The sequence below is a fragment of the Vespa mandarinia genome, chromosome 25 (genome assembly GCF_050613455.1).
Source record: "Vespa mandarinia isolate Hongniang chromosome 25, ASM5061345v1, whole genome shotgun sequence".
NCBI lineage: Eukaryota > Metazoa > Arthropoda > Insecta > Hymenoptera > Vespidae > Vespa > Vespa mandarinia.
In genome coordinates this window covers 417,453-441,092 of record NC_140834.1, presented here as the reverse complement: position 1 = coordinate 441,092, position 23,640 = coordinate 417,453, and the positions used below count along the sequence as shown (strand labels likewise).

The 23,640-nt window shown below is 29.7% G+C and overlaps 5 protein-coding genes across 16 annotated transcripts; 3 read left to right on the top strand and 2 right to left on the bottom strand.

Annotated features, from left to right (window-relative positions):
* Positions 1 to 115: 115 nt before the first annotated feature.
* Positions 116 to 5,690, top strand: Pex23 (tectonin beta-propeller repeat-containing peroxin 23). Of its 2 annotated transcripts, XM_035877557.2 has the most exons (12): positions 116 to 295; positions 379 to 662; positions 755 to 937; positions 1,334 to 1,486; positions 1,564 to 1,656; positions 1,732 to 4,278; positions 4,369 to 4,578; positions 4,664 to 4,765; positions 4,837 to 4,972; positions 5,050 to 5,241; positions 5,333 to 5,490; positions 5,574 to 5,690. In XM_035877557.2, the coding sequence occupies exons 2-12, from the start codon at positions 438 to 440 to the stop codon at positions 5,622 to 5,624; spliced, it is 4,050 nt and encodes a 1,349-aa protein (XP_035733450.1). In that variant the 5' UTR covers positions 116 to 295; positions 379 to 437; the 3' UTR covers positions 5,625 to 5,690. The 2 variants fall into 2 exon arrangements, with proteins under 2 accessions (XP_035733450.1, XP_035733453.1); XM_035877560.2 differs by lacking the exons at positions 116 to 295; positions 379 to 662; positions 755 to 937 and having other exon boundaries at positions 1,348 to 1,486; positions 1,543 to 1,656.
* Positions 5,691 to 6,935: 1,245 nt separating this feature from the next.
* slif (cationic amino acid transporter slimfast) lies at positions 6,936 to 12,561 on the bottom strand. 4 transcript variants are annotated; one of them, XM_035877433.2, is made up of 11 exons: positions 12,390 to 12,561; positions 9,669 to 10,023; positions 9,380 to 9,508; positions 9,029 to 9,289; positions 8,677 to 8,960; positions 8,322 to 8,559; positions 8,127 to 8,229; positions 7,877 to 8,031; positions 7,623 to 7,789; positions 7,442 to 7,550; positions 6,936 to 7,328 (listed from the first exon to the last, which is right to left on the bottom strand). In XM_035877433.2, exons 2-11 carry the CDS (start codon positions 9,898 to 9,900, stop codon positions 7,207 to 7,209), a joined length of 1,800 nt encoding a protein of 599 aa, XP_035733326.2. In that variant the 5' UTR covers positions 9,901 to 10,023; positions 12,390 to 12,561; the 3' UTR covers positions 6,936 to 7,206. The 4 variants fall into 4 exon arrangements, with proteins under 4 accessions (XP_035733326.2, XP_035733328.2, XP_035733330.2 ...); XM_035877435.2 differs by having other exon boundaries at positions 9,669 to 9,939; XM_035877437.2 differs by having other exon boundaries at positions 9,669 to 9,930.
* A 94-nt stretch (positions 12,562 to 12,655) lies between these two features.
* On the bottom strand, positions 12,656 to 14,942 carry Ssl1 (general transcription factor IIH subunit 2 Ssl1). Its single transcript, XM_085664266.1, has 9 exons — positions 14,808 to 14,942; positions 14,652 to 14,733; positions 14,345 to 14,546; positions 14,134 to 14,262; positions 13,899 to 14,072; positions 13,575 to 13,831; positions 13,255 to 13,504; positions 12,939 to 13,183; positions 12,656 to 12,758 (listed from the first exon to the last, which is right to left on the bottom strand). Exons 2-8 carry the CDS (start codon positions 14,708 to 14,710, stop codon positions 13,055 to 13,057), a joined length of 1,200 nt encoding a protein of 399 aa, XP_085520392.1. The 5' UTR covers positions 14,711 to 14,733; positions 14,808 to 14,942; the 3' UTR covers positions 12,656 to 12,758; positions 12,939 to 13,054.
* On the top strand, positions 14,832 to 16,727 carry LOC146872170 (uncharacterized). Its single transcript, XM_085664267.1, has 5 exons — positions 14,832 to 15,219; positions 15,295 to 15,596; positions 15,692 to 15,769; positions 15,879 to 16,159; positions 16,377 to 16,727. The coding sequence occupies exons 1-5, from the start codon at positions 15,002 to 15,004 to the stop codon at positions 16,386 to 16,388; spliced, it is 891 nt and encodes a 296-aa protein (XP_085520393.1). The 5' UTR covers positions 14,832 to 15,001; the 3' UTR covers positions 16,389 to 16,727.
* Positions 16,728 to 16,831: 104 nt separating this feature from the next.
* On the top strand, positions 16,832 to 23,513 carry Chro (chromodomain-containing protein chromator). Of its 8 annotated transcripts, none has more exons than XM_035877429.2 (10): positions 16,832 to 16,929; positions 18,549 to 18,651; positions 18,788 to 18,930; positions 19,033 to 19,267; positions 19,383 to 19,558; positions 19,681 to 19,820; positions 19,933 to 20,142; positions 20,223 to 20,305; positions 20,475 to 22,796; positions 22,917 to 23,513. In XM_035877429.2, exons 2-10 carry the CDS (start codon positions 18,597 to 18,599, stop codon positions 23,012 to 23,014), a joined length of 3,462 nt encoding a protein of 1,153 aa, XP_035733322.1. In that variant the 5' UTR covers positions 16,832 to 16,929; positions 18,549 to 18,596; the 3' UTR covers positions 23,015 to 23,513. The 8 variants fall into 8 exon arrangements, with proteins under 8 accessions (XP_035733322.1, XP_085520391.1, XP_035733318.1 ...); XM_085664265.1 differs by having other exon boundaries at positions 16,848 to 17,099; XM_035877425.2 differs by having other exon boundaries at positions 16,848 to 17,215.
* Positions 23,514 to 23,640: the final 127 nt, after the last annotated feature.

Here is a 23,640-nt window from a genome sequence, read left to right as displayed (position 1 = left end):
TTATAAACATAACAATGACAGTATAAAAAAAATTAAAAAAAAAAAAAAAAAAAAAAAAAAGAACTATAAGATAATATCATATAATCTGTACTTATCGGATAGATAATTATTTTCTCCGCAGTATATATAGTTTTCTACTTTATATAACGAGGAAAATATATTTTGTAATTATAAAAAAAAAAACCGATTATATTTATATTGCTAATATAATTGTAAATATGACGAGATTTTTTAAAAAGCATTAATTGTAATGAAGTTGATTCTGTAATATTTGATAATATTCGGCGAATAATTGGTATGAAATAATTTTCTTATTGATCTTTATCTATTTATCATACATCAATGATTCATACGAATTATATGTGAATTTTATTACAGAGAGGAAAATCTTACAATTAAAAATAAATCTTTTTAAGTTTGTAACATTAACAATTAAAATGCCTAGTTCTTATTTATATGCTATAAACAATGAGGGACGTGTATTTGGCTTATCAACGTCAGGTACTATGTGGCGTGAATTTATGTATTTAGGACTTGAATTTAAACAACTTTCAGCCGTGCCTCATTTTATGTGGGCAATTGGCGGTGATCGTCAAGTTTACGTTCACGTTCACGGCTTAGATATACCTATAAGAATTAAAGAAGAAACTTATGAAAATGAGGTATATTATAAAACAAATATTTTTCTTTTTTTTTTTTTTTTTCCTTCAAATGGATATCTTAATTTTTGTTTTCATCTTTAATATAATTATAGCGCTGGCTACCTTTAGACGGATTTAGTGGACGTTTATTACCAACAGATAGATATAATTTTTCTAATCAAGATGGTACTGTCGATCGCAGTCGAGATAAAGTTAAACTTCCATCTATGGCTTGGCAATGGGAAGGAGATTGGCACATTGAAACAACGCTGGATGGTCAACCATTAGATCACGATGTAAATATATACAAATGCTATACAAGTTAACAAGTGAAACAAATTTTACATAACTAATATCGTAAAGGTACTAAAATATTTTTTATTTTTTCTTTATATATCTTCTTCTTCTTCTTCTATTTAATTTAATATCTTTATATTGGTTCATTCGTTTTTCTTTATTATATTAGAAAAAAAAATGTATATAATGAGATTTTACACATACACACATATATATATATATTCATCAATTTAATTATTATTTTAATCGTGTAAAGGATCGGCTACCATTAATATTATTTTCTTTTTCTTTATTACGATTATATCTTATAAATTTTTATTTACATGTAGATTTTTTATCAATCGTCCACAACAAGACAAAGAGTTATGATCACAGAGAATCTGATGTTTTGGTAGGGCTGGACATATGCAGTTGATTTTCCAGCAACATATTCAGCGAAAAAACAATGGAAGTCTTGTGTCAGAAGGCGCAAATGGGTCCGATATAGAAGATACAGTGCTATGAACTCATGGTGTGCTATTGCACCACTTCACAAAGATCCAACCAAAGTAATGATTTTTAATATATACTAAACAATCATAAACTTATAAAGACATTTATGTAGACTCTTTTCAAAATGCTTTAGGAACCATTTATCGACGTAGCTGTCGGTGGAAATCAAATGCCTGGTGGTAATCCTGGTGGTTTAGTAGTCTGGGCGGTAACAGCTCATGGAAGGGTAAATTATATTTCAATTTTTAAATTATAATCACGCATAGATATAAAATTAAATATCTATATCTTTATGTTATAGGTGATGTTCCGCGTTGGAACAAGTACAACATGTCCCGAAGGCCAAAGATGGAGTTCTATTAAATTAAATAACGGACATGAGGTCTGTCAAATAAGTGTAGGAGTGACGGGTCTTGTTTGGGCAATTCTTTTAGCCGGAAAAGCTATAATTCGTACCGGGATTACCCGAGAGAATCCAATGGGTGATGATTGGACAGAAGTGGAACCACCGCAGAAAGATTTAAGATTAATACAAGTTAGTGTAGGTACAGATGCTGTTTGGGCAGTTACACACGATGGTAATGTATGGTTTCGGAAAGGTATTAAAGGTGAGATGAGCGGCGTGTGTGAACAATTAGCAGCTGGAACTGGATGGGTTGAAATGGGAAGCAAAATGGCATTGGTATCTGTTGCTCCAAACGATCAGGTTTGGGCTATCGGTTATGAAGATAGATGTCTTTATTATCGTATGGGTATAACACGATCAGAATTAACAGGGAAAAAATGGAGATTAATTAATGCTCCTCTTCAATTAAGTAGAGCCAGTAGCAATGCGAGTTTATCCTCGAGTAATAGACATAGTATGTGCGGTACACCACAACAACAACGTCATCAAAGTTGGAGCTCTTTAAATCGACCTCATAGTACTAGCGAAGGAACAACATTGGTTAGAGAATGGGAGGAACAATCAAGATCAGCACCAACGCCAACATCTTTGAAGTTATGGCAACGTACTAATGATACTGCGGTTACTAAAAATTCTCAACAAACATCTTGCCAGGATATATATACTACGGAAGAGAAAAAACGTTCGGCAAATTCATTAAATATGAGTGACTACACGGAAACAAATGTAGCAAATATAACTATATCAAATGAATCATTAACTAAAACTGGGGAATCTATAGTTGTCTCTGGTAAGGGTATGAGCAGTACAGTCAAGGTCAATCCAGCTGCTTGGAGTCCTGTACATTCTGTTGGCTCTATGGTTGGTATAGAAGCACATCCAGAAACAGACGGGAGTATATTTGATCCTGATTTAACTGGTGATTCTGGTGTATACGGAGAGGACGAAAGTGCGGCAATAGTTTATTGGGCTGAATGCGATGCCTCGTGGTACAAAGTAGAAGCCGGTGCATGTTATATGGATTTATTGAATCCACCAAAATGGATTTCAGATAGCAATGGTGTAACGCACGGAGAAATTGCTGAACCATGGAGGATACACATTTTGGAGGAATTAAAAAATAGATTGAAAGGGATAGATTTAGATTTATCTAAGTATGAGAAAGCTATAGAAAAATCATCTTGGGTTAAAAATGGTGATGCAAGATGTAAAGTTAAAGGTAGTAGCATGTACGAGGATTGTATTATTGAATTAGAATGGATAAGTAGCGATAGCGGATCATTGGATTCTGGAACTTTAACAATTTTAAATTCCGATGGTGCTACAATTCTAATGCAATTCCCAATATCTGAAATAACTTGTGTTGTTTGCTGCAGCGAACCAGGCAATCCGCGTATAGCTATTCATACACCAAAATTAATACGCTCTAAAGTTCTTACATTACAATTTGCAAGTGATACGGATATGGAAGATTGGCTGGCACATTTAACTTCTGTATCTTGTCAGACAAATAATATCTATGGAAAACCAAGTCCTAATTCAATTTGGATCACCAATGCATTAGGAGATGTTTACGTATATGATCCTGCGATAATAGAGGAAAATCAATTTTCCGAAGACGTTTATGTACAGGAATTAGATGCCGCTGGTAAAGATTTACCGTTCGAAAGTATATTACAAAATAGTTTTGGATATGGGAGTTCATTAAAAATAACAGTATGCATTCACGACGATGCCGACAGACTTTCATTTAATTTAGTATGTTATACGACAACATCTTTGAAACAAAAAGGTATTACGGATTGTCACGACGTGGCATTGCATTTTAATCCACGTCTTAAAGAAAATTTAATCATAAGAAACACGTATCAGAATGGACAATGGGGCGACGAAGAAAGAAACGGTGGGAGTCCATTAAAACCAGGCTCTGATTTTATATTAAATATTGTTTGCGAAGAACGAGGATATAGAATTTTTATTAACGACACGGAATATACATTTTATAGTCATAGAATATCACCACAAAATATTACACATTTACGAATAAAAGGATTAATGACGTTGTGCAGTATTCTATATAAATCTAGGTCAATTATAATCGAACCAATAACAATGTTTTGGAGACAAATGGGTGGACATTTGAAAAAAGTTGAAACATGTTCTGTTGGTGTTACATGGGGTATAGGATACGATAATACTGCCTGGGTATATACTAATGGTTGGGGAGGAACATTTTTGAAAGGATTAGGAACTTGTAATACCGGAATAAATACTATGGTAGATATACATAATTATTTTGTCTATGAAAATCAACGTTGGAATCCAGTAACAGGATATACTTCTCATGGTCTTCCTACGGATCGTTACATGTGGAGCGATGTAACTGGTCGTCATAAACGAACACGGGAACATACGAAATTATTATCAATGCATTGGCAATGGGTAAAATATATATTACATAATTATTAATATATATATATATATTTTTTTTATCTTTAAAAATGAATAATAATATAATTATTTTAATAAAAGATATCCGACTGGATTACTGACTTTCATACTCCCGGAGGTGTTGACAGAGATGGATGGCAATATGCCACAGATTTTCCATCGCAGTATCATGGAAAAAAACAATTTACTGATTACGTAAGAAGAAGAAGATGGTACAGAAAATGTCAACTTAGTACGAGTGGTCCTTGGCAAGAGTTAGGAAATACAAAATTAGTTGATGTCTCTTTATATGTATGAATTATCATTTACATTTTTAATATAAAGATTAATTCTGTCTAATAATATTGTAATTATTTTTATTAATATACATTTATAGACGGCTAGTAAACCCGGTGAAGATTCTCTTATACATGTATGGGCAGTAGCATCCAATGGGGAAGCTTTATTTAGACGTGGTGTTTCTGAATCTTGTCCAATGGTAAGAATATTTAAATGTAATAATATTAATACATTTTTTAAAGAAATATAATATATTTTCTTATAACATAGGGTGTATCATGGGAACATATACCAAGCGATCAACCATTAATAGGTATTTCTTGTGGGCCAAATGGACAGGTTTGGGCAGTTGGAAAAAATGGTTCTTCTTATTGGAGACTCGGTGTTACCCTAACTAAACCAACAGGTATAATATAATACATGAATTTATATTTAGAATAATTATTAATACAATACATTTATATAAATATATATATATATTAGGTCTGCAATGGCAAAATGTTGAACCACCATCAGGAGCTCAATTGAAACAAATCTCAGTTGGGAAAGATGTTGTATGGGCTTTAGACACAACAGGTAGATTATCTATTCGTCGTGATATACAAGCAAATATTTTCCCAGAGGGTAGTCATTGGCAAACATTGCCAGCAATGCCAAATGATCCTATTCATATAGGTAAATATAAATTATATACTTTTATATATTTTTATTATTCAATGGAGGTGACAATATTTACATATAAAAAATGTATGTTTATTATTATTAGATATCTCAGTTATAAATTCAAAGCAAGGGTTTAGACATATTTCTGTTGCCAAAGATGAAGGACAAGTGTGGGCGGTTTCTGGTGCTGGTATAATATGTCGAAGAATTGGTGTAACTAATGAAAATCCAGCAGGAACAGGTTGGGCAACTGGTATAGGGGTAAGTCTTGACAAATTTTTTTAATCTCCCAGAGATTTTTTATATATATATTTTTAAATATAATATCAATAAAATATTAACAGGCAAATTGGCAGCATGTAAGCACTGGAGGTATAATAAATAGAAGAAATTAATTGCTTATAAAAAAAATTTTTCAAATATGTTTTCATTATGTATATATATATATATATATATATATATATATATATATATATATAACATTTTATATATATACACACACAAGGTAAATGACAAATAGTATGAAAATTTCATACATTAACTACATTCCGTATAATACAGGAAAGTATTATTTTTTAATTTTTTAATTTTTTAATTTTTTTTTTTTATATGTATGTGATAATTATTTATAATATATAAAATAATAAATTATTTTAATATATTATAAATTAAATTAATATATTATTGTTAGTCGTATTTGTAACATAGATTTGCTTTTATGCAAGTAAATACGTATAATGACAAGTGGAGAATTATTTATTTAAATATTCTTTCAAATTGTAGAATCGAAATATACTTATTTAATTTATAATCATACTATTTTTACAAACTATAGGTCTTAGAGAATAAAAAAAAAGGGGATCAGATTTTGCAACTGGAAAATTCTTAGAACGAAATATAATTTATAATATGAATAATTTAAATATTTTAAAAAGTAATATCAACATCACTTAATATATAATAATCATAATTTTGAACAATTTGTATGTATGAAAGCAGTATGTATTTTTGAAAAATTATGCTTGTGATTAATAAATTGTGATTATCTTCTATATAATGTACTGCAATAAACACAATAATGCTATCATATCTTGAACATATATTTTTATATTATCTCACTCTCTATACACATTTATACATATATATATTATTTTATTACTTTATAATAACAATTTTTAAGATATACATACTGAAAAATTTACAGCATTAAAATAATGATATGTTTACATATAAAGTGTTTGATAATAATTATTAATAACTTAAAGATTAGTATAAACAAAAATTTGAAAATCTTTATAATACATAATAATAAAGATTGCTTGTAAATGTAATTAATTATTTTATTCATTAAAAATATGAATTTTTCATGTGGCCTTCGGGAATAAATTTTAAACAAATTTCAATATCTTGGAAATATTTTCCAAATTTTCTAGAACGATATAATATATTAAAAGTTTGCTTATAATACTTAATAATAAGGAATAAAAATATTTAACGTTTTAACCATAGCTATTATATCCTATATATATATATATATGAGTGTTTATAATCGGCCACTTTATTGTCGCAAAAATGCTCGATTTGTAACAGGAACACATAACGATGGTGGAGTTCGTTCAATAAAAGGCGCGAAAATATTCAAACTGATAACGCTAGATGGCGCCAGGAGTACTACGAGAAATGCTTTCTCCTTTCTTTTTAATTTATTATCTGTCATTAGACAGGTTGGGCAACCGGTGTAAGTGGTAAGTCCTTAAAATTCTTATCGAAAGATTTTTTTTTATATACTATTTAAATATAATATCAATAAAATATTTTTTATATAAATTAATATTACAATAGAAATATATCACAATAATCATTGTTATCTTATATAAAATACTTTAAATTGAAAATATATTAAAAATTAATATATAAACGAGGTTATTCTATTGTGGCTTTATGTGGCTGTGAAATTATTTATTATATATCATATATTTAAAATTTTGTTATGGTTCCACTTTGATCCGCATTTTTTTGTTTCATTATATTAAGTTCAATTTTATTCTTTTTTCCCTGAACGCTATGAGAAATTCCATAAAATATATAAATAGAAAAACCTATAAATATATATATATATAAATAATATTAGAATATATATTTCTGAAATTATAAATGTTTTAAATTTATATATATATACATATTTTTTTCCTTTTTTATTCAAGCAACTTACCAATTAACATCCACACGATAAATCTAATCCATGTAAACATGTCTAATTGCAACATCAAATAAAGATTTATAAAAATGCTACAGCATGGTATCAATGGAAGAAATGGAACCTGAGTAAAAAAAAAGGATTCGTTATTGATATAATACATTAATAATTTATAATAATATACTGTGTTATATACTTTGAAAGAGAGTTCGACTTGTTGAACTGGTTGTCTACCAATAGATGCTAGATTTAATATTAATATAAATGCGAGTATTATTATTATTACAAATACTATTACATTGCCATTTGTTATATCAAATTCAACATAATTTGATATAATAATAAGTATAAATAAAACGAGGGCTAAAACAAAAGATTTCAATTAAAATCATGTTCAATTAAAATAATGTTGTTAAAATATTTATAAGAAATTTCTTTTAGAATACTTACTAAAACTAGCTATACTACATTTTGAAACTATACTGGAAATATGTGATGGATCCTTATGATTATTTAAATTAAATGTTTGCTTGAATATATTCATTGCTGTAAATTCATAACCATTCATTGTCACTTCAGGCATAATATCATTTTCTTTTTGATATCTATGATTAAAAATTACAAAGTATTTTATTTAACATTATAAAGTTTTTCCTTTGCTTTATTCTTTTTTTTGATCACAAAACAAGTCATAACCAACCTTAATATTAATACTGATATTGCTACTACAGTATATGCCAATAATGTTCCAATAGACATCATATCGATTAATTGATGAAGATTAAAAAAAAGAGCCATAGTTCCTGTCATAATAAAAAAGTATATTGAAATAATTATATATATATATATACATATATATGCATCTCATAATCATATTTTATATATTTTTACTAACCAGCAAGTAGTCCAGAAAGTATTGTACCCAAAATTGGTGTCATGGTTTTAGAATGTACTTTAGAAAGCCACATAAATATAATCCCATCACTTGCCATAGCATACAATATACGTGGCAAAGGAAACATAGCACCTAATAAACTCGTACATAAAGCAAAAATAGCTCCAATATTGACAATCCATTGGATGACTGGCCATCCAATTTGTTGAAAAACATAAGGGAATGGAGCATCAGGATTCTAATTTCACATGATTATAAATGTTACGATTAGCGAATAAAAAATTGCAAAATATATTGCAGGTAAATCACCTAACTTACACATAAGTTTGTTTGCAGTCAGTGTAAAACATTATACCTGATCGTAATATGGCCACATCATGGTCAATACAGTAGAAATACTAAAATATGCTGCCAAAATAATAATAAGAGACAAAACAATGGCTAAGGGTATATTACGTTGTGGTTTCTTTGCCTCTTCACCGGTTGTAGCAACAGCATCGAAACCCACAAAGCCATAGAAACATTTTGCTGCACCTGTCATTACACCGGTTATTCCAAATGGCATAAAACCACCAGTACCAGCATTCGTTACATTTTTAGGAATATCATCTATCGAAATGAACCAATTTTTCGGATCGGCTAAAAGTTCAAACAATTAAAATCAGATGTCAAGATTTAAATTCAATTTCATAAAAAATTTTATTTACCTTTAATAGAACCTGCTACTATAACGATAAGAATTGTAAGAAGATTGATGACAGTGAATACATTATTTAAAAAAGAAGATTCTTTAACTCCCATGCTAAGCAAAAGAGCAAGTAACATAACCATGCCAAATGCAAAAAAATCAGGATACTCCGATAAGAAAGAAATTTCTATAGGCATGATAGATTGCAAAGTTTTTCCCATAACATTTCCTATTAATGCATCAATATAATTACTAAGACCTCGAGCAACGCTTGCTGTACCTAAATTAGAAAAAAAAAAAAAAATAATTACCTTGTCAAAGGAATAATTACAATAGAAAATTATAATTAAGATCAAAACAATGGACATACCGATAACATATTCCAATATTAAATTCCAACCTATAACAAATGCTATAAATTCGCCAACTGTTACATAACTATAAACATAAGCTGATCCTGCTTTTGGTACTCTTGATGCAAATTCCGCATAACACATTCCTATAGAATTTGATATTGTATATAAATCAACTATTAAAGTCATAGTAATTTTATATAAAAAGGAAAACATTCCAAAAGTTATTCCAAAGTCCAAAAGATATAGAAAATTTATACGAAATGGACAATTAGATTAATAGAATTGTATATATTAAAATATTACCAGCAAAAGCAGAAGCAATAGCAGCAATAAGAAATGAAATACAAACGGCTGGTCCGGCTGTTTCTTTTGCAACACTCCCGGCTAGAACATAAACGCCTAAACCAAGAGTAGCACCAACTCCAAGGGCAGTTAAATCAAATATATTTAGAACTCTTGCCAACTCGCCCTTGCCCTCTTGATCATCATCAATACGTTTACGTGACAATGTTCTCCACAGGCGATTCGCTGCCATAACGATTAATCCTTTCTTCGTTTTTTATAACTGTATAAACTTTATAAACTTATTTATATAATAATTCATACATTTGAGATTATAATCCTTGTATCTTAATGATATAATGATCAATCGATATGTCTATATAATAAATAAAAAAAAAAAGATTATTTTATTATTAAAAGAAGAAACTAATTGTAGAAATTGTAATTAAGGATTTCTCTTGCATTACATAAACTGATCCGTCAAGGTCAATGACCTATCGGTCTGTAACTATATTTACAACGTTGATTTCGTCATGATCTTACGTTGCTTTATTTTATTTTATTTATTTATTTATTTATTTATTCTATTTTTTTTTCTTTTTCCTTTTTATTGGTCCAATCTATTAAACTAAATCACATTGATGTAATTAATGAATACAATTGTTGATATCGTTTTTCTTTTCTTTTCCTTTTTTTTTTTTTAAAAGAAACAATAAACATTATTAAACGATTAATATAAATCGTCAGGAGTCCATTTAAATTGGATCACCACGTATATATACGTAACATTCACGTAGAGAGTTAGTCATCTATTTAACATCCAAGAAATTTTCTGCGTGAAATAGTCCAAGGTAAAACAGTTCTTCATTTTTTCTCTCTTCTTTTTTCTTTTTTCTTTTTCTTTTTCTTTTTTTTATCCTTGTACAAATACACGAAATTATTTCAAAGGAATTCGAAATCGACTCTCGTAAATATATTTGCGCAATTGATCGTTATATTAAGTTTACACAATCACGTTTAGAAACATATTTCACCTCTCAAATGTTCACATTCAAATAAAAATGATATTTAAACGTTATATAATAGTTAAGGTTAATTCAACGAAAACAATTTTCTTTTTCTTTTTTTTTTTTTTTTTTTTTCCACGACATACAACGCATTATTTTTTTTTAGTTAGTAACGCTTAAGTAACTGATATTTTTAAATGACCACTTGTTTTCCTTAGCTGACTTTTCATAAATAGATAAGTACGGAAAACAAAAACAAAAACAAAAGCAGAAAAAGAAAAACAAGAAAGAAAGAAAGAAAAAAGAAAAAAGAAGTACACTCGAAGAAATAGTATTAGTTTCGTAAATTTATTAATTCGATTAAGAGAGACATATGGCATGGAAACATTTTAAATCATAAATAAGGCTAATAAATTAATAATGACAAATGAATATACTTCATTAATAATTAATTGAATGTATATAAACAAAATTTTAATCTTTATTTGTAATTGATGTGTGTGTGCGTCTGCGTGCATGTGCATGTATATAAAATATTTGTAGAAGATAAGAATTATTATAATAAAAATTACGTTTCTCGTTATGTACACTGTACCTTTTAACAGAATTTCAGCAAATAACGTTTGGTATGACCTCGAGGAAAGAGAATGTATGTATGTACATTCAATGAATTCATCGAATGAACACATAATTTTGTGATTATTATTATCTGATAAATAAAAATGACAATATATTATAATAATAATTGAATTTCTTTGTGCATTGCTTTTTTTTTCATTCTTTTTTTTCCCTTTTTTTTTTTTTTTTTTTTTCTTTTTTGGTTCTTTTTTTCTTTCGTAACAATAAAGTATTCAGAACGCGCGATTAAAATAATCTATAAGAGATTATAATTATAAAATGTGTCAATTGAAATAAGATGTATCAACAATAAAGAGAGATAATTCTTATCTTTGATAGAAGAGAAAGCTGCTGATCTTGATATGAATATTTAATATATTCGGTGTTTCGAAAATTCCGATATATATTTATCGAAAATTTTCGTTTCTAACGATAAAGAAATATATGTGTATATTTTTTTATATTCAATAAAAGCAATATAATAAGAGAAAGAGAAAGAGAGATTGAGAAACAACTTTCTCTTTCAGTTATATATTTGATATCCTCGAATAATATATTTCAATTGAGTTTTATATTTTCCATATATATATATATATAATTATATCTAATAATAATATTTAAAAAATTTGTTTACCTTCGTTTATATAGCGAAAATAAAAATGTCAATTTCATGTTTTAATTTATTAAAATTATTAATTATTTGTTAACATTATCGTCATATCGATCATGCCATATCTACATGTCATGATAATCATGATTTATGCCTTCCTACTTTTTTTTTTTAGAGATAATTTTTTTTAAGTACTTATATGAATAGATAAATTTTCCAAAGACTGAATATATAAATATTAATATCAATGTATACACGTAAAAGTATATGCATAATAATGTGTGAAAATTTATTTATTTAAAAAAAAAATAAAATAAAAAAAAATAAAATAAAAGGATAAATAAATAAATAAATAAATAAATAAATAAATAAATAATGGTAAAACTTTGATATACAATATTATGATTTAAGTATATTAAAGTTTAATATAAACAATGAATCAATGGAATATATATTTAATAATACAAAATAAAAATATAATTTAATAGATAATCTGAATTCACTTACCTAATTTTGAAGATGCCCTTTAAATAGAGAAACAATGTGATCAAACAATATTTCATATGTAGATAAATTTAATCAATATATGGGATCGCGCGCGCACACGTAGTCAACATATAATAAAATCGCGAGACTAGGTCAATCACGCTCGAACCGGTCACACCAGAGGACGACTGTGAACTAATAAGTACAGTAATATTACGACTCTCTCTCTTTCTCTCTCTCTCTCTATATATATATATATCTCTTTATCTCTCTCTCTCTCTCTCTCTCTCCTCTCTCTCCCACCTGTCTAGATGCTAATAAAATTGAATTGACTACTCCCACTGTGATTGAGAAGAAGGACATTTGTATTCAAACGAGAACTATGAAAATCTGCGAATACATAAGATATTTCAAGACATCTGGATTATTCATTGTTACATCAAAACATTTTCTCATTATGTATTTATCGTGTAAATTTATTATACGTTAGAAAAAAAAAATAAAAAAGAAAAAAAAAAAACAAAAAAAAACAAAGTAGAAACATTATTTATTTATTTATTAAATACTTACAAAAACGATGGAATGTGATATTATTAATCTGTGATCAAATAAAATCTATATACACGAATATAAATTGTTAATTAATAACAAAACTTATTAGACGCGACATTATTTATAATATCAATTTATTTATCTGTAAATTTTTGATATGTCGTTTGATTTGTCGCACAGCCTGGACATGTATGCAATGACTCATGTATAAAAATTTCACAATCTATACAGAAAACTCTTGAACATTTTTCACAAACATAGATCTAAAATGATATATATATATATATTTATATATATAATGTAATAATAAAATTTTCAATATTTTTGTCAATACCTTTTTATCCTTTTGTGATAATGCTTTTTGGCATCCATAGCACATTGTAAATTCATTCTCATAATCTAATTCTTTAAAAGGCGCAACTGGAAATAAGTAATGATATGATCTTGCCAAATGTGGAGCAGAAACAAGAGTGAGACCGCATGCCCTACACTCGACTGGAAGTTCACAATGTTTACTTAGACATTGGGGACAAAGGAAACCAGTACTTGTTAATTTTACAGATCCATCCGAGTTTTCTGCGTGACTATAATTGATTATATTAAAGTATAATTTTTAAATCATTTATAATTATATGTAAATATAATTGTACATACCACATGCATACTGCTATTGAAGTATCTGTACTGGAAGAATGCAATGAGTGATGTGGAAAACCCATTTTTACAAGTGCAGCATCTAATCTAGTAGCAGCAGGTGGTGGATCAATATGTGCATTTAATTGTTCTTTAAAGTGTTTATCATCTAAAGCAACGCCATGCTCTCCGCCTGTTATAGTCGCAACTTTTTTACAAATATATAATTCTGCGGCTAAACCTATTACACTACATCTTATACCATCCGACTTCATAGCCTAAAATCAAATTAATTATTATTGCATTGAAGTATATTATTTTAGATTAATAAATAAATTCATTTACTTGTATAGTTTCGGTAATATCTCCAGGATCACATGTAGTAAGTGAACCAGTTATTATTATTATTTCTTTACTGGCATGTGATGGTAACAATTTAAGCGATTTTATAGCTAATTCTAAAGAATTTTGTAAAGATGGTTCACCGGCTAATGACGTTTGTTGTAAAGCTTTTATTTCCTAGAAAAATTATAGAAAATATAAAGACTATTATTATACTTTGATATCTTATGATACCAACCTTAATATGTTTCTTTGAATTCCCAGCTAAATCACTGATTTTCTCAGCCCTTTTATTTTTAGTTATAATTAAACCAATTTGACTTATAGGATTTTGATAAAAGAATTCATCCACAAAGTCCTCTAAAAGCTTACAATTATTTTATAAATTCATTACTATAAATTAAATCATTACTATAAATAAACTTATTTAATGTTTATATATAAAGTACTTTTAAAGAGCATAGCAAACGCGTTGGTTTTAAATCTTGATTTGACATTGCTTCAGAGGTATCAAGAATAATGTATAAATGTCTCATCATTCCTAATCTGGCGCCAGCTTTTCTTTCCAATTGCCTTTTTCTTTTAGCATTGTGTATAATATCGGCAACGGATGCTTCAACAAGACCATCATCATCCTCTTTAATTGCCTCCCTATATAAAAAAAAATATATATATTACATTCATAAAATTCTATCATATAAATATTTTTATATTTGGTTAACTTTGTCTTTATAAATTTCATAATAACATATATACCAAGTTTTTTCATAACCAGTTTCCCATCTGTATTCTTTTTCTTCTTCTTCATCAGCCATATTTTTTAATTAAAAAATATACTCTGTATGGAATAATATTTAAAAAATTCACAAGAAATAAACACTATTTAAAATTAATAAAGAGCAAAAAAAGAACCTGGATTATCACCGACGTCATCGAAAACCATTTATGTACTAAGACTATATTTGCCAGTTAGATTAGAAAAAGGACGAAAACATTATAGTAGAGATAATATCATTCTCTTTATCTGACAAAGGACTTTAATCGTTATGCGCATGCGCGATAATTTTCTCAAAAGAAAGCGGGGATGTTATTTCACGTGTTAAAACATGCTATTTAGAGGTTATAGCAGTCATAAATTTATTAATTCAATACACTCTTCGAAATCTATGATAATTTATATATTTTATTATTACAATATATTGGTTCTTTTTTTCTTTTCTTTACTTTTTTTTTTTTATTTTTTTTTTTTATTTATAAAGATGGGTAAATTGTGTTATCTATGTAATCGAAAAACGTCAAATACAGAGAACATTTCATTACATAGGTAAATGTATAAGAAATATTTATTAATTATTTAATAAATTTCTTATAATTGTCAATAATGTATAATCAATTTTAGCTTTCCAAAACATTTGACCGTACGTCAGAAGTGGTTAAATGTATGCGGATTAAGTTTAAACGACGATGTATCACATAGTTATATCTGTTCTATTCACTTTGCTGAAACGGATATAAATAAATGTAATACCTTTGGAAGAAGTAAATCTGTAATTAAACCTGGAGCAGTCCCTTCAATGTTTATAACAAATCCTCTTGTCATAGAGGAAGAAGTTGATCGATTGTCATCAGAAACATTCACAAATGTGACTGTAAATGACAGATGTAAATATACTTTGTCTGAAACTGATGATACAGTTAAAGGTAAACCTAAAAGAGTTGAATATTTTAAACATATTTATTAGAAATGGCAAATTTATCTTTTGATTTATTTATATTAATTTTTTCTTTTATTTCAGTTTCTGATAAAAATTCTAAATCCACACTCGTGGAAGATAAATCATTTACTTATAAAAACGATGATGCCAATAATAAAGGTAAATTCTATAAAGCAAATAAAATTAAAAATTGAAATTGATAACTTAATAACAATGCTTTTTTTTTTCCTTTAATCGTTTCAACTAATCATTACTTTTATTACCATAGCACCAAATGATAATAGCCACAGTACTTCCAAAAGACAACGAATATTTTTTGAACCTCGTTATATTTCGGAAATTACAGTGACAGATTTTACATCTCCGAAAAGGGCTAATAGAGTTATCAAATTAATAAAAGCGACAGATCAACAAAAATCAAAGCGTATTAAAAGTTTACAAGATCAAATGAGGAAACTTAAAAAACGCGTTAAATTTTTACAAGATGTAATGTCGTCTCGTTTGAAGAAGAAAAAAATAATATCTGAAGAAAGCGAAGACACTTTTACGGTAAAGTATACATAAATATGAACTAATTTTAATTTTATCTTAAAACGTTCGTACATAATTCAATACGTATTAAATAAAAAAAATTTAATATATTTTTTGTTGATCGTAAAAAAAAAGAAAAAGAAAAAAAAAGCTTTTTCAATGGGTACAATTTATAATTATATTTACATGTTGTATCGTATGTTTTATGTGTATTTAACGATTGTGTATGATTCAGTTTCATATTTAACCGCTTGCGCAGAATACTTTGCGCACAACGGAAAAAGTAACTTTTTTCTATCTTACTTCATCGGTGACCCTACTATCAGTTATGGAGAACTAACAATATATAGTCCTATTACATATGTATATGATCGGAATCGACTTGACATTAATTAATATAGGTCTATCTCTTTTCATCCGGAATATCAGCAGGTCCGATTGTAAAAGGCGGTAAATTTAAAATCCTTAAAAAATCTATCAAGTATTATCATTTCTTTCGTCTATTAATTAATGTGATTAACATTATATCATATCATAAATATAAGATATAAAAGAGATGTGTCTATTTACTGATAAAAATATATAAATATCGACGATATAAAAGATAATAAAGTCGGAAAATGTAAGATCGGCTTCCCGCCAAAATAATTGTCGTCATTGGGTCTGGCGGTTAGCGGGCGCCATGGCGCCACCGTCGGAAGACGCGATCACTGTTTTCATTCCGTCTCGTGCTGGTTAGTGGTATTTTCTGGATCGTGAAAATCCGATTTTTCTACGGTTTATCGGCCGTAAGTCGTCATCATTGGTTCGAGAGATGATCGTTAATAATAATCGTTCAGGTGTCTCAAGTGCGTTCGGAAAGTATTCTTGGAAAAACAGGAAGTGAATCTAGACGGAGGGAAGAGCATTTAGCGAGGAGAGCCATCTTGACGACGAGCATCGGCTCTCTTCGCTCGTGGTAGAGACAGAAGAAGAGGAAAGGAGTCGCGTGTGGCGGCAGCAATGACATCTTTCCGAAATAATCGCGATATCACGACGCGCTTGAATTATTTCCGTTAACGGTAGTCGCTTCGCGTAAGGCCAAAGCCATTTTAGCCGGGTGATCCGCGTGCGTTAACGCGAAAACGAAGGAGGAAGGGAGAGAGAAAGAAAGAGAGAGAGAGAGAGAGAGAGAGAGAGAGAGAGAGAGAGAGAGAGAGAGAAAAAGTGTATGTTCTGTGTGTGTATATATGTATATCTACATTGAGAGAAAGAGAGAGAGAGAGAGAGAGAGAGTGCTCAGTAAGTGAGTAGTGAGAGAGAGAGAGAGAGAGAGAGAGAGAGAGAGAGAGAGAGAAAAAGAGTGAGAAAAGACGATAGAATATGTACGTCGAAAGTCGTCGTACGTTGGTAACTCCATGCGACTTGGCCGCGTTTACAATGAATACGTGCCTGTGTCCCTCTTCAAATTTCATCATTTATGCGGGAATTTGTTTCATTTAAAATCAAACCAATTCGCGTACGGTATATTTGCTTTTACATAGCGCTTCTTCACCGACGGTGATCGAACTGGCTGACGTGGAGGATTTATATCAGAGTATAAAACGGGGCGAACATATAAAACATATAGGAGCGGCTCTGGCGGTCTATCGAATTGAAAGAAAATGTTCGCAGTTCGATCCTCACCGGCGCCGTTTCGTACAAATTATTTTTAGTAACCCGCGAATCTTTGAAATTTCTTTTTCTTTCTTTTTTTTTTCTTTTTTCTTTTTTTTTTTTTTTTTTTCTTTTTTCTTCCTTTTTTTCTTTTTCCTCTCTTTTTTCTTTACTTTAGTAATTTATTAATTATTCGTTATTATTATTCATAGAAAGAAAAGATGTATATGTATATATATACACACATATATATGTACACACACACACATTAACATATAGATCTGTGTGTATATATATATATGTATATAAATGGTCAGTGAAAGGAATAGAATTTCTTTCGAAATATTTTCCAACCTATTTTATATTTTCGCGCTCGATTTATATAAACTTTCGTATATCTTATCTATGTTATTATATATATATATTATATATATTGTATATGTATATATATATATATATTTATTTATTTCATTAAAACTATAATCTATATTGTGTATTTATTTTCATTATATATGTAGTTTCTTTCATTTCACTTTGTTTTGTTTATATATTTTTCTTTTTTGTTAATTTTTTTTTTTTAATCATTTTATATGTAACAATAATATATTATTAATTATAAAATATATGACAATATTATATTATATAGTTTTGTCAGAAAAGTATATGTATGGTACTGGAACTTACACAAACTTTTCATTATATTATAAGATTATTTATTTCTTTTAATATCATTAACATCAGATGTTTGAAAAAAATATGTTTTAATTTGTAGCAAACTGTATTCGCTGACAACGCAAATCCAAATATAATTTTGAACAAGATGGAAGTGGATGATGGCCCATCGGCTATCAATACTAATCCTAGTAGTATAAAAGGTAATCCTATTTATATATTTTATTTTTGTTATCTATATTAAATAATCCATTGAGAATAAAGTTACTTGAAAATTATATTTGTTTATTGTATGCTTTTATAATATATAAAATTGTAATATAATTTGTATTATATTAGCTGCACAAGAAGAAATGGGACGTTTAGATATCTTGGTCTGTGGTCAATGTCATTCTGTTTTTCATTTTATTGAAGAATTTCAAGAACATCGTACCAAGGAAGGAGCTTGTTCACAAGTATCACACTTTCGTGAGAATACTAATGTTAGTATATCAGAAAGTAATCGTAATTTTATCGTAAATCGTTCAAAGAAAAAAAAGAAAAAAGAAATGACACATTTAATAATTATTTTCAAATATCCATAGAATGAACAAAAAGCACAAGTTTGGGCCTTTCTTTTGTGGAAAGACACACAAATTCAACAAGAAGGTTCAGATAGGGATTCGACCAATTCTTGGAAACTTTATCAAAAATGGTGTAAAATGGATACACATATTAGAGATTCGTGGATAACGGCGGGGAAAACTATTCAAACATTTACTAAAATTAGTAATGCAAAAATGCAAGAAGTTCCAAGACAAACAAATTCTAATTTGGAAGGTATTTCTTGTAAAAGATTCCTTCTTTTTCTTTATTTATTTATTTATTTTTTTTTTTTTTTACCTACTTATTTATTCCCTTGTCTAAAACTGAATGAAATTTCGTCGTCCTGTAGGAACAAAGCCAATAGTAGTACGTAAAGTCATAAGAAATGGACAACCAGAAGAAGGATCTGATACAAAAAAAGATGTTAGATCTTCTGAAGTAAAATCACAAAAAAGTTTAGAATCTATGGAAAGTGAAGTTGATAAGAAAGAAAAGCCAAAACTTAAGCCATCTGTTAAACCGAAGGTAATATTATTAATTAATATAAATATGGTATATACAAGTATTACATATTTTTATTATTATTCTTTTTCTTTCTTTTTCTTTTTTTTTTTCTTTTTTTTTCTTTTTTTTTTTTTTTTTTTTAGGGTAAATCTTCAAAGGCAACGGGAGAAGAAGATAGAGATTCTAGTAATGAAGAATATATTGTGGAAAAAATTTTAGCTAAACGATTTAATCCAAAGAAGAGATGTTCAGAATATTTACTCAAATGGGAAGGTTATTCGCAGTGAGTTCATTATCTTTTTCTTTTATATATATATATTAAAATTAGTGCTATTTTTTTTTCTTATATATATATTTATATAAATTCTCTATGAAGAATATACATAAATTTATAGTGAGAGCAATACATGGGAGCCTGCAGAAAGTGTTGCAACTTGCAAGTACTTATTAGAAGAATTTGAAAGAAATTTAGCAAAACAAAAGGAACTGAAAGCAGCACAACAACAAGCAAGTACTAAATTATCAGGGAAGGTTGCAGCACAAAAAGCTATAATAAAATCAGCAGATGCTAGTAAACCAGGTCCAAGCAATGTGGCTCAAGCAGGGTATGTAAATGAATATATATTAATATTATTACATAAGTATTTTATATAGTGCATTGTTTTACTCTTTTTATAATATGTAGACGCCCTATGCGCTCGAGTAAATCTAAAGCAATGGACCAAGTAAAACAGTGGTGTGGTTCAATGAAAGACGAGGAGAGTGACAGTACGTTTTATATACATTCATTGTCATATTCTAATAATAATAATAATAATAATAATAATAATAATAATAATAATAATAATAATATAATAATAATAATAGTAATAATAATAACGATGATGATGATGATAATGATGATGATAATATTGCAACAATATTTTCAAAATTGCAGTATTAGGAAAAAGAAGAATAGATTATTCTGATAGCGATTCTGAAGAAGCTGGCAGTAGTGCCGCAAAAAGGGCAAAGGGTGATACAGGTAGCGACGAAGATTGGACTGGAGAATCAGAAGAAGAAAAGCTGATAGGACGTAGTGATGTAATACAACGTGCATTTAACCGTGCAAACGCGCAATCTAATGGTTCGAACAGGACTGTTTCTACTACTGATCTTGCAACTTCATTGGGACTGCAGTCACCAGAAGGGGCAAAATCAAGTCAACCTCCAGTATTAGTCGCCAATGCTAAAGGCGTTGTTAAAGTAGATCCTAAACAAATGCCAAATCTAACATCTGGTGTTTATGTAATGTCTCGAAAGGATGGCATTATAAAATTAGACTCATCTCCAAGTGGAAAACTAGCTGTAAAGGGTTCTCCCACAACACAAGGTGTTTTAATGGTACAAAATCGGGATAATACTAATGTTGTAAGAAAACAAGTTATTTCTGCGACGCAATCAAACTCAATAACTCCCGTGAAAGTAGTTTCGAAAATGGATGGAAGTCAAGTAGTAACACAAATGAAAGTAGTTTCTAAGCCAATTGCATCTAAAACAGGAGGTATACAAAAATCAGAACCTATTAAAATACAACCTAAACCAGATCCATCACAATTACAACAAATACATGTGGTGACTGCAGTACCAGCTCCAATAACGTTACAACCAAGAATAAGTACAGGTATACGACCTAGTCCTGTTGCAGTAACGCGTGGCGCGGATGGTCGTCCTCTGTTACCTAGACCAACACTACGTGCAGCTACCCCAACTAGTGTCCTCGGTATCGGATCGCCCATTCGTACTCCTGTTAGAGCGCCAGCTCCTAGACAACTACAAGGCCAACAAACACGACAAGTGCTACAGAAACGTACAACAGTTGTAAATACTCAAGCTAGTTCACCTAGTACTGCAACGGTGACTCCTGTCAGACCGAAATTTACGGTACTTAGTTCACAGGGGAAACAAGTTATTAAATCTGGAAGTCCTGCACAAAATAAACAATCACCTAAATCATCATTGGGCAAACCGCAGTCTTTATTGTCGCCACAACAAAAATTGTTAATGGCAAAGAGAAAAGCACAGGAGGCAGCAGGTTTGATTAAGCCAGGTGGACGTGGCATATTAGCTGGTAATCGTGCGTCGGCTGGACGTGGTAAGGCTAAAGCTGTTGAATCGCCAACAGTTATTGCTCCAGGTAACAAACCTAAAGAAAGTAAATTAGCAGAAGGGGACGGACTTCATATGGAATTTCACGAAGTTGGTTCCGAGGAAAGCAGTAGCGAAGGTGAACCAGAACTTCCTCCACCCGAGGCAGAAACAATTACAGCTGCTGAACCTGATAGCCCGCCACGACCATTTACTTTGTGTCCGTTAACTGGACGTATAATCGGACCCGATGGTGAACCGGTTGAACAGCCTGCAGAAGCTGAAAGTGAACCAACACCTTCAACAACTTTACCAAATGTTAAAACCGTAACAACTCCATCGGAAAGCACAGACACCGTTGCAACAACAACTACTGCTGAATTAGTGTTACCTTCTCTTGATTCCCTTACAGAAGGTGGTGGTATTATGAGAGTAGAAATGAGTCCAGGAGGAACAACAGGTACTATTGTTCAGACTAGCGAACCAGCACAAATTCATTTACCAAATGAAGCAGTATCTGCTCCAGATCTTCCTTGTTTAGATGATACAACAACAAATACAGTAACACCATCAACCACAACTGTATCAACATCTTTAACAGAGACACCAGTAAGTGAATCTACCAATACAACAGGAGTAACATCGGCCGCAGTAACATCAACTACAACTATATCGGTTGCATCTACTGATGTAAATAAGCCAGATGAAAAAATGCCAGAAGAAAGAAAAGTAACAGAAGACACATCTAATTTAGTAACAATAACAGGAGAAGATGGTGTAGTATATCAAGTAACTGGACAAGCTGATGATGGTCAAACCTTATTAGTAACGCGAGGAGCAGATGGTGAACAACAATGTGTATATGTTACTACCGAACAACAAGGAGATGAAGGATCTGTTTTAACATTGGACCATGCTGTTGCCGAGGCTGTCGCACAATTAATACCAGATCAAGTCAATCTTACGTCACAGTTCTATGTAAAGGAAGGTGACGCAGAGCCTACCGAAAATCCAATGGTAATGTCTATAATGGACAATACGAACGCTACGGATGTTACCGGAAGTCAAGAGGATAGTGATGGGCAAGCACAAGTCGTGGCACAAGTTGTACAGGCAGAAGAACCAACACCAGGTAATAGATAAAATTTTTTTTTTTTTTTTTTTTTTTTTTTTTTTTTTTTTTTTTTTTTTTTTTTTGAGACAATCATTTTATTATAATTTATATGTTTTAATATATTTTTATTATAATTAGGTGGAACTAGAAGAGTGGTATTACTTTTGCCAGATGGAAATTTAATGATGACTGAAGTTGACGAAGAACAATATGCTGCGCTTGAACTCGACAAATGAAGATTTGTATCGTTTAGACACATGTGAAGAGAAGGAAAAAAAAAGAAAAAAGAAATGACAAACAAACCCTGTGTCGAATGAAATATTTACACGAATCTTCTATGTTTAAGGGTGACCATGGGTTGTATATATGTAAGAACGATTACTTCGTACAATTATAATGGACAAAAAAAAATATTAATATTTTCCAGCTAAGCAAGTAAACGTAGCTGGTAAAATTGTAAAAATTCAGTACCAGACATATTGAAGTTTAGACTTTATATTAACCCAAAATATTTTAGAAATTCGTCATCTCTCCTAACTTCGAACAATCCCTCTGGAATTTTAATTCTTATGATTCATTTCCATTATACAAATAGTAATAATAATACAAAGATAGTAATATCAGAACTTCGATATCATCAGTATACAGCTTTTGAAGTAAGTTGTACTTGTAGGATAGTGAGGTATAATCTGGGGTTTTATATTTTCCAAACAAGGCTTTAGTCAAAACATTATCTCTCTCTCTATCTCTCTCTCTCTTTCTATCTCTCTCTCTCTCTCTCCCCTCATCCCTCTCTTTCTCTCTCTCTCTCTCTCTCTCTTTCTCTCTCTCTCTCTCTCTCTCTCTCTCTCTGCATACAAAG